The 10900-nt window shown below is 35.7% G+C and overlaps 2 protein-coding genes across 3 annotated transcripts; both read right to left on the bottom strand.

Annotated features, from left to right (window-relative positions):
- Positions 1–4794: 4794 nt before the first annotated feature.
- gpn2 (GPN-loop GTPase 2) lies at positions 4795–6768 on the bottom strand. The gene is made up of 6 exons (XM_019119500.2): positions 6645–6768; positions 5746–6211; positions 5515–5671; positions 5261–5421; positions 5050–5180; positions 4795–4934 (listed from the first exon to the last, which is right to left on the bottom strand). Exons 2-6 carry the CDS (start codon positions 6163–6165, stop codon positions 4862–4864), a joined length of 942 nt encoding a protein of 313 aa, XP_018975045.1. The 5' UTR covers positions 6166–6211; positions 6645–6768; the 3' UTR covers positions 4795–4861.
- Positions 6769–7058: 290 nt separating this feature from the next.
- Positions 7059–10596, bottom strand: LOC109106136 (smad nuclear-interacting protein 1-like). Of its 2 annotated transcripts, XM_042741320.1 has the most exons (5): positions 10462–10596; positions 10221–10370; positions 9909–10038; positions 8212–8780; positions 7059–7886 (listed from the first exon to the last, which is right to left on the bottom strand). In XM_042741320.1, exons 1-5 carry the CDS (start codon positions 10464–10466, stop codon positions 7622–7624), a joined length of 1119 nt encoding a protein of 372 aa, XP_042597254.1. In that variant the 5' UTR covers positions 10467–10596; the 3' UTR covers positions 7059–7621. The 2 variants fall into 2 exon arrangements, with proteins under 2 accessions (XP_042597254.1, XP_042597253.1); XM_042741319.1 differs by having other exon boundaries at positions 10221–10522.
- Between the last annotated feature and the right edge of the window lie 304 nt (positions 10597–10900).

The following is a 10900-nucleotide window of genomic DNA, read 5'->3' as shown; positions in this document are numbered from 1 at the left end:
TGGTACAAATTCATCTGTCACTTGGCAGAAGCTGGCCTAAATAGGCATATGCCAATATCTTCGTAAAATTATGCAGGGTAAAATGAAATATGCCACAGGCAATGTTAAATACAGGTTATGTGTGACTGTGGGGGTTTAATCATTTTGTAATAGCAAATTATGCCTTTTAGCCAAAGTTATGTTAATAAATTTCATACAGAAGGGCCTATACATGCATTCATCAATACGTTTCGCTAACAGTTTTGGCGCGGTGTTGGATCAGTCAAACCGGTTGAGAAACACTGTTTGGGGGTTGTGCTGATTGAAATGCGTTAGGAAAGTAAGAGAAGGGAGGGTTGGTGGTGGGTTGAGCTAGTCTGCAAGCAGGAAGTGAAAATGAAAAACGAGAGGGAGAGAGAGAGCACGAGTAAAGAAGAAAATCAGATAAACCACACAAAGTGGTTGAAAGGCAGAATACATTATCATCACAAAATAAGCCCATCTATTTATACTGTGGTTCAGTTTGGAATCTAAAAAGAGATAGAGAAAGGATCTCTGGGGAAAAATATCTTTTTAGGAGAATAACACACCGTCTCTCGTTCTCTGCTCTCCCCACCCCCCTCTCCCTGCCTGCCTCTCACTCGAGCTGAAGCTTTGCTGCTTGCAAAAGCAGCACAGCTCTGCTTTGGTATCTCAGTATGGGGGATGGGCAGAGCAGCACAGCGCACAACCTTAATGCAATGCAGAGCCGCTAGCATTGCTGGCCAACTCTGCCCGTGTCCTGTGAAGTAGGGAGTTTCTCTCTGTCACTTTTTGACAGCATGTTGAATCTGGGAAATGGATTTCTCCCCAGTGAAATGTATATACATTTCATCTTACAGCAAAGAATATGGAAATAAAATGAATAATTTATTGGAGCTGTTATGTAGCGTTTCATATCTTTGATTTGGAGATCCAACATCTCCTTGTTAAATATTTGAAATCTTTGTCGGTCAAAATGATGAGCGAGATTATCTATATGCTTATAAATATTTGGTGGAGTATAATACATGTAAATATTGATAGCTTAAATATAAATTATGAAGTTATTTTATACAAACAAATAAGCAGAGATAATGGAATGTATTGTAAAAAGTTGATTATCAGAGCTATATATATATATTCATTTTGGATTTATATATATATATATATATATATATATATATATATATAATATATATATATATATATTATATATAAAATGAATTTATAATACTATATTAATCAAATAAATATTATGTTACATTAGTAAATCTTAGTAAACACTAGTAAATGCCTTCAGCAAATGCTTTTATCAAGTACTTAAATTTTTTATATTTTCTACTTTCATTGCAAATTTAGTTAAACTTTAAGTAATTTTTTTTATGTTTTGCCATTCTATTACAGTTTTTGTTCTTTTTAAATATGTCTGTATATATTTTTTTAAAAATAGATTTAAGCTTTAGATTTAGTTAAATTAGTACATCAGGCTAACCGTAGACTAACCGTAATGAGAAATGTTGCCTTGGTAACTAGCTGAAATATATACATGAAAATAAGTTTTTTCTTTTTTTAGCTGACATTAATTTTATGTCAAGTAATGAAAATATTTTACTATTGTTTTAGTTAACAACAATACCCCTGATTCAAGGTATACATTCGGCAGTATTAGTATTCCATGAGAATCAAACCCATGACCCTGGTGTTGCTAGCACCGAGATCTCAAATACAAAACACAAATCAATCTTGAACTGTGACATTTACTGTAAGTTGACATGTAAAATATTCACATAGTGAATATTTAGATGATAAACCTTAACATTTGTTTGTAGAGGCAACAATTAATTAAATCCAATAAATTGTGCCAAATAGTGAAAATTTTATAGCTGTAGATTTTATGTTATCCTTCTCTAAATGGCATGAAATTATATCATTTTAAATACTCTGCTCCTTGCATAAAATTACTGAGAGGGAATGAAATCTGGAAGACATATAATGATTTTGCTGAGATTTTCAAGCGAAAAAATGAAAGCCAAACAATTACGGCTTTCATCTGTCCTTGTTTGTCAACAGTTTTAATGAGGCAGAGTACAAAGTATGGCACATTTTCTGTGTAAACAAAACCATGTGTATTCAAACCCTTTCATGACCCTCAGCGCGCCAATAAGCCACATGTATACACTGCTGGTAAAGGGAGGAAACTGCTCAGCAGAGCCCTTCATTCAATCAGAGTTTCATTCAATCCCTTGTTCTCAGACACACCCCCACATGGGAATCCATAAAGTAGCAAGAGCAGACACAAGGAAGTTGGTCCTCAGCCAGCAGGTTGCTGGGCAGCCGTCACACACACAAAATTACTCTCTGAAGTGTGCTAGGGAAGGAAGTACCACTCCAGAGGGCTATAGGAAACCATAACTGGGGCATAATCGTGCATTTGGCACACACTCATGACATTCATGACAATAAAAAATATATGTTCTATATGTTATATATGTTCATGGTGACATCATGTGCCTGAGGAAAAACTATGGGAACTCTGACTTGAAGTTCAATTTTAAACAAAAAAAAAAACAGAAAAAAAAAAAAAAACCTGTATGTATGTATGTACAGTTGTAACATTTGAAGTGGATCAGAAAAGTTCATCAAAGTTGTCCTAAGACAAGAATACATTTTGGTTTTAGGACAACTTTGATGAAAGGTTTTGATCCACTTCAAATGTTGACTGCTATATATATATATATATATATATATATATATATATATATATATATATATATATAATATATATATATATCTATATATATATATATATATATGCCAAACTCTATATGACTTACATAAACACATCGTATTGGCTACTTTTTCAGATTTTGAGGGAAACTTCCAAGAATTTAATGTGGCCTACAATGTATGTATAATATATGAAGCAAATTCAGTACTACACCCTAACCAGCAAATTACACTATATTTTATCGCACCTTTGTTCTAAAATTTGCAACAATTCGTGTCACTGTCAGCTTTATTGTATTTACATTTTTTTTGTCAACAGAATTCAAATATCATGAAATCATAGCTCTGAATAGAAGGAAGCTGAGGGAAATAACTGAATAAAGAAGCACTTTACTATTTCTTTGAGTGTAATAGCTATACACCAAGTAGTTCCTGTTACACTGAAAATATCTAAACTTCTTTTATCACCCTAAATGATTTCTAGAGCAAATATAGTGCCAAGCTTGCACATACTCAGACCCTGTAAAGCAGAAACAGATTTCACATGGCCAACTCCATTCCCTGTCTGCCTCCTGTTTTTACCCTGCAGATTCGACTAAAATGTGGACTGGATTGTGAACTGACATGGATAATGCTCTCTAACACAAGAGGTTCTAATGACATATGCACAGTGGAATAGTGCAGTCCTGTTTGTGCACTGATTACAAGAATATCATAATCTTCACATTCTCTATAAACGTATATCGCAGCATATTTAGTTATATTTAAATGTTCCTAAGTCATCTGACTGTCACAAGCGTTTTTAGAGTGCAATATAATGATCGTAATCCATTCCGCGTTTTCCACAATTCTCAAACCGAGTGCGCTAAGAGGCGAAGCACTGCTTTCTGGTTCCCGGAATACTTCCGTGGCTCGCACAAGTATGTGTTAAGGTGACTGTTGTGGAGATTTATTCCTAAGGGATGCTGTGGCACTTTCATACATAAGCTTAAATGACTAGATCATATTTAACTAATATTAGGAAGAAAAACATGACCAAAAAGACAATTTCAACAAACACCGAGCACTATCTAACATAGTTGTCATGTCTCCCTTTCGTGTACAATGCATTCCTGTGTTCCTCCGCGAGTGCGAAGGCCTTTTCAAGGTCCAGACTACACATGATGGGAAAGGTGTTCCGGCTCGATAAAGGTTCTCTGCCACAAGTTAGCAAATTACGCGCCGTGTATCAAGAGAGCAGGAAAGAAAACGTGTAAACGAAAAAAAAAACAAAACCAGAACCTTTATGTACTGTTTTACAAGGGTGTACCAAATAATAAAAACCAGCAGCGTTAATTGACTCCCTTTTAAATTATTCCCAATTTCACACATTTAAGCACGCTGATCATGTGTTAGTTATTTTAATGTTTCATTTGCCATAAACTGTCTAATATTCGGTGACAATTTAGGCGACTGCAGTTTTTCAAAATTCAGTGATAAACGTGTAAATGTTGACTACTATATTGTGTGAACATGTAGCCGTTACGATAGTGCCCTCTAGTGGAGATACTCTCAGCTGCACTCACACACTGATCAATAACGTGCTCAGAGGAGGAAGTTAATTAATCTATTTACGCATCAAATCTTTCATTCTCAAACACTAAGATGCATGTCTACGAAACCCAAAACAATCATTCTCAGTTTCCTTGTAACAGTGCAACTCAAGCTGAAATAATGAGATTTAGTATTACTGTGGACAAACAGTACTTTGCTCAGATACATAAGCACATTGTTTCTTAGATACAGAACAAACAAAATAAGTCTTTATTACAAAATAAGAATTGATTTCCTTGTAAAGTCACATCTGATACGATGAATTGTCTAATTATTACTTATGTCGAAATCATTTTGCAATGTATGTGTCCAAAACGACTGTTTTAAGTGTTTAAGACAATGATTTTATTCTTGTTACTGTAAAATAATCAATTTAAAAACATTTCAACTGTTTTGTGAATGTACAAATTTCGGTGTGGGGAACAAAAACATTTATTATTTCTTATATTAATTCTATTAATTTTAGTGTGTTTGAGTGTGTGAAATAAGACCTCTGCAAATTGCTTTTTTTTTATTTTTTTTTTAATCAATATAAAAATGGTTACAAATCCATAACGTCATCCTCCACAGTTTTCCCAGTGGCCTCCATGTATTTCTCCTGTACACTAAGAGTTCTGAGGCAAATGATTAAGGATAATCAAAATTCACCAATGTGATTGCAGAAATGAATAGAAGTGTGTTAACATAACAACAACAAAAAAATACAACTAAACAGTATGATAAGGATACGTGCTGAACTGGAAGTCTGCTCCAACTGCAGCAGACATCATAGCCTGCAGGTTCCTCTCCTCCAGGTCTCCAAAGCAGTAGCCATTAGCTTTGTCCACAGTTCTCAGAACTTGAGTCATGCTTTCCTTATCCTGTAGAGAAATAACAATGGTCAAAAATCATGCCACAAAACCGCATACATTTCATTGCAATTACCAAAGTGAGCACTAACTTGCACATTAAGAGGAACAAAAGACACCAAGCTGTAGTCCTGGATCACTTCAGCCAACTTCACATTCAGGTGGTGAAACTTTTTGAAGAAAGGGTCTGAGGAGAGATGCTCCACCAAATAGGTCAAGTCCAGAACCTCAGTGTAGAAGTCTAGATTGAATGCTTTTATACATATAGAAAAAAAGAGTTGGTGTTAAATTCAAGTACATCCACAAATCAGACTTTTCTGCATCAGTCTGGACTAAATTATCTTACCAAGTTTGCCATACTGCTCAATGAGGTCCATTTTTGAGAGCACATTGACATGTGGCAATTCAACATGCAGCATGGTGGACAGGGAAGTGCACAGTATGGAGATGAACTTGGCCGGATCAGCACAATAATGGGAATCCACCAGATGCACGGCGGTCAGCTGCCAATATCAGATGGAATTAGACAGGAAATACATCTTAAGAAATCACAAGAGGAGTCTCACCATCTACTTACCCTGAAATTCCACTTTGACAGCTGTGCAAATATATTCTTCACCGAATTATGGTGAGTGTAAAGTTCCACCTGACCTGGGCAGTCAAAAAGAAAGTAGCAGTCGTGGTGGTGCTTCAGCTTGCTCTCTAACCAGTCCAAATTTGCCTCTAAGTATTCCATAGAGTAGATAAGGCCACCATTGGGGCCAAGTTTTAGACCGTCCATCACATCGTCCAGAGTGACGAGCTCCGATATGTCCACGGCACACGGATAGGGTAGGCCTTCATTGGCAGGATCCAGGTTCACAACGACCACCTTGCGCCCGAGGTGGCTGAGGAACTCTTGCATGCCCCGGCAGTAAGTGGTTTTACCTGAGCCAGGTGGACCAATCACAACCTGGCCAAAATGTAGAGCTGCTTTTGGAGGATTTGATGATGTCATGATGAAGCAGGTTCAGCACTATGCAACGGAAGAAACTAGGCTACATCTAAAAGAGAGAAGGAGATTGTTTGAAGAAAATAATTCAAGTTAAAACACTTGAGAATGTTTTATATGTTGCATGAATGCATGGGAAAAAACAATCAGCGAACAACGTGAAGGCGCGATGACAGAATTTTCATTTGATAAACTGTGATTTCAAGAGAGACTGAAGAACAAAAAGGAACTTAAAATAAGTGATGGCAACAATTTAGCTCATTTTCAAATATTGATTTATCATTATTATTAGTATCCTTAAATGTAAATACTACAGAAAAGGTAACGTTACATTTGCGCGGTCTGGGAATAGAGGCACCCTTAAACAAACTCATCCAGATAGATAGGACGAAACCAAATTAAACTAGAATTAATGTGTATGTAAAGCGAAATACATCTAATATCGTAAAAGAAATATACATATAACAAAACACATATACACAAACCTTTGAGAGACAGTGAATTATTTCGCAGCAACATGACGATACAAACGTGACGGAAACCGGATGTTGAGGATTTCAAAATAAAAGTCGCGCAAAAACTGAGCTTACGTCGTCTATTAGAGAATACAGCAACTTCACAGAACTGTACTTTATAAATCGGAGGAAACTTTTTTTTTTAACCAAGAAAATGTAATATTTAAATTACAAAATTTGAGTTTTATGGCTTCAAGCATTGTGTATATTGTGATAGCGTAATTCAAATAACAGTTTACGATGATAATGTAGACTGAATTATTAAATATATAACACTAAATCACTGCATAGATAATTATTCGACGAAGGAATAATGTCTGGTTCATCGCTTTCAGAATTCCTCATTTATTCTAACAATGTGTGCAGTCAATCAAAAGGCCAACATTCGTTATTATCCATCTTTATTTTACAATACAAAACATCTAAAAATCAATTATGAACGTACTGTGAGAGAACAGGAAATATCTAAAGTAAAATGCCATCTTTTGTATAGCAATATTCAAATGAGTCTCCATAACCATGAGGATGATAATCTAACGGCGCAAAAAAGACTAGTTAACTAACCAGGACACAGAATGTGTCTAGTCACAAAGACCACACACTAAATACATCCAAATACATCCAGTATATTTACAGTAACCAAATCTGGACATTATGTGCACTTCTTCAAGAGTATCCAAAATATATGTTTTTTGAAGATTAATTAGTTCTGGCAGTGAGCACTTACTTTGAAGAACAACACTGTACACACAGTTTAATGGGATACAAAACTATCCACCTGAGAATAGAGTCATACAGACAACTTGGGCAGGCTGAAGTGAGATTCCTTCATTGTCCATAAGGAAATTCTGAATTAATAAATTCATGCTGGTCCTGTTCCTACCGATGAAACTCTTTTAAAGAGTCCAGCAGAAAACAGGTAACTTTGGTAAACGTTGAGGCGAGAACTACTCATCCAGGCCTTCATCCTCTTCATCCTCTTCATCCTCCTTCTTTGCGTCAACCTCGGCTGTGTCGGAGAACTCATGAAGGAGCACATACTCTCTGCTGCTGAAGCCAAACTTCAGCACGTCCTTCTCTTTGAGCTCGTAGTAACGCTGAGGTTCTATACGCTGATTGTTCAGGTATGTTCCATTACCAGAAGCCAGATCGATGATGTACGGCTTCACTCTCCTGCCCATGGTGCCATCCGCCCGTGTGAACTCCACTAATCTGGAGAGGATAAATGTTAAATCATTAGGAAGAAATTAACACTTGAATTCAATGACATTTAAGTCGCAATGTCGTGAAAATAGCATCAATATGTTTTCTTCTGTACTGTGATGTAACTTTCATATTATGGGGGAAAAAAAAAGATACTATGGATGTTAATTGCTACTGTAAACTATTTGGTTACCAACATATCAAAATATCTTCTTTTGTCATCAACAGAAGACAGAATTTCATTCAGGTTTGGAATAACATGAGGAAGAATTAATGATGACAGAATTATTTTTTCCTTAACCATTTACTAAATAGCATTTATTGTTGTTCTGACCTGTACTGAAAAACAGCATGCTGTTTGGAACAAGACGGGTGATCGATAGGAATGTCTGCAATCTTCCTCTGTCGTCCAAGTAGATACGCACTCTGTCTGTGGATGTACATGACTGGAAGCGGCTCGTCATTCTTAAAAGGGTACAAACGCCATCTTCGTTTAGGGATCCGGGCCTCGGGAGGCTCGTTATACTTGATCACCACCCCCCTGTATGTATTGGTGTCTTCCACCAAGGCACCTGATAGTTCAAAGTTGGGCTTTTCCTTCTCGGCTGCAGGTGCAGAATCACCAGTGTTTTCAGCGCCAAACTCCTGCTCCTCATTCCCACTGCCACTCTGAGCCTCCTGTCTGAGGCGATTCTCCCGCCGCCGTTCATTATGCCGTTCTCTCTCAGCCTGCTGTTGCTGTTGTATGTAGGCCTCCCGTTCTCTTCCTCTATTTCTGTTTGGTTCTCTGTCTCGCTCTCTTTGCCGAGGCCGCTCTCCCTCCCTTTTCATCCTGCGATCATCTGAATCATCCCTTCTCTCACGATGCCGATGGCTTTCAGATCCTCTGTGGTCATCTTGCTCCTGTAATGAAAACAAAATCTTACTACACTCCACTTAGTACAGTTCACATTTTTAGTTGCTTTCAATAACAATAATAATTATCTTACAATTATATTAAATGTTACAATTATTATTACTGAAAGCAATTATTTTAATATTTGTATCTTTTTATTTATATATTCTAAAATATCTTAAAACATGTAAATGTACACATATCTAACTAAAATATCTAGTATTTATAATGTTTATAACATTATATATCTGTAAACAATAATTTACATTATTTTATTAAACATATACATGTATATATATATATATATATATATATATATATATATATATATATATATATATATATATATACATATATACACACATACGCACAGTCCTTTAAATATATATATATATAGTCATGATGCTGAAAATTCAGCTTTGCATCACAGATATAAATTATATTGTAAAGGATATTTAAATAGAAACCATTATTTTATATTCTAAAAACATTTTTTGCATTTTTGATAAAATAAATGCAGCCTTGATGAGCAGAAGAGACTTCTTTAAAAAACAGTACAAGTCTTACTGATCCCAAACTTTTGAACGGTAGTGAATATATGTATTTATGTGTATATGTGTATTCTTATATATGTGTATGTGTGTGTGTGTGTGTGTGTATATATATATATATATATACATATATATATATATATATATATATATATATATATATATATATATATATATATATATATATACATATATATATATATATGCACACAGTCCTTTAAATAATGTAGTTTGTTTAACGCCATTATTTATTTTTTAGCAACATTAAGGTTTTATTTTAATTTATAATATATATATATCTATATATATATATATATACACACACACAGACAAAGAGGCAATAATAATAATAATAATAATAATAATAATGTATTTCAATACCAATTAAATAAAATAATATAGCTTGCTATACATTTAAGAGTCACATTATATTATAATGCTAATTGTTCCCTATGAAGGCCCTATAAGTTTTGTGCCAAAGCCCTGTGTGCTTTTTAACCCATTTAAATACAGCTTTCTTGTCAGTTCATGACATTGCGTAACTCGTTAGCTCTAGACAAGCTGATGTGTATCAGTGTAACTCACGCGTTTTATCCTAACGTCAGTGCTGCGGTGCGGGCTTCTACTTCTCCGGGGTCGAGGTGACCTCTCCTGCTGTCTGCCCGATGAACGGTCTCTCCTCGCTGGCGACCTGTCCTTTCTTCTGACAGGTGATCTAAAAATACAGTTCAGAAAGCATCTTGTATGAAACTACTGACTACAAATACAACGACTTGTTGATCATCCCCACATGCTACAGTATTTTACTGGAATGTCCAGATTAAAAAATAGGAGCAATGTCTCTATTCGGCGGAGCTGTCATGAAGATAAACAGGGTGTGAGGTACAGGGCGCTCACCTGCTGTCTCGTCGTCTCGGCGGAGGGCTGCTGCTTCCTCGGCTGGAGCCTGAACTGGATCGGCGGACCCGCGGAGGCCGCGCGGGACTCACTTTTTCTTGCTTAATTTTTGTCTTTACATCCCGGACAGGAGATTCTCTGTGTCGTCTCCTGTTATCCATCGTGAAATGAGGATGCCTATTAGCTTCGTAAAAAGTAAGAGTCGTTCATACCAAATGCAAGCATCAAAACAGATTCATACCGCATTTACAAAACTTCCATGACACTTCCGGTTCGAAGGTTGTACGCTGAATAACGCTGTCCCTCCTTTTTTTGAGAAAGCAATTTTAGTTCCGCTTTCTTTAGCGCTTCCATATACAAATTCGAATAGTGTTTATAGATAAATGAAACAAGAGAAATGTTAATCATTTACAGCGAACAACATGCTACCAATTTTAACAGGTTAAATAATGTAAAGTTAGATAGCAAAATAAAATGGAAAAAAAGGGAATTAAAAAATAAAAACGTGTTAGCGCACAATAGTTAAAAAACAAAAAAACAGAATAAGTCAAAAGACAAGTAAACAGTCAAATGTGCTCATTCACTTCAATATCACATTACATGATAACATTAATAGCCTTTATGCTTTAACAGCCTGCCACCCAGTGGTGAGTTCTGTTTCATGTTTTAGAACATAAACA

This window comes from Cyprinus carpio, chromosome B16, assembly GCF_018340385.1.
Source record: "Cyprinus carpio isolate SPL01 chromosome B16, ASM1834038v1, whole genome shotgun sequence".
Lineage (NCBI taxonomy): Eukaryota > Metazoa > Chordata > Actinopteri > Cypriniformes > Cyprinidae > Cyprinus > Cyprinus carpio.
Note: the sequence above shows the minus strand (reverse complement) of the source record. Positions and strands in the feature narration are given on the sequence as shown.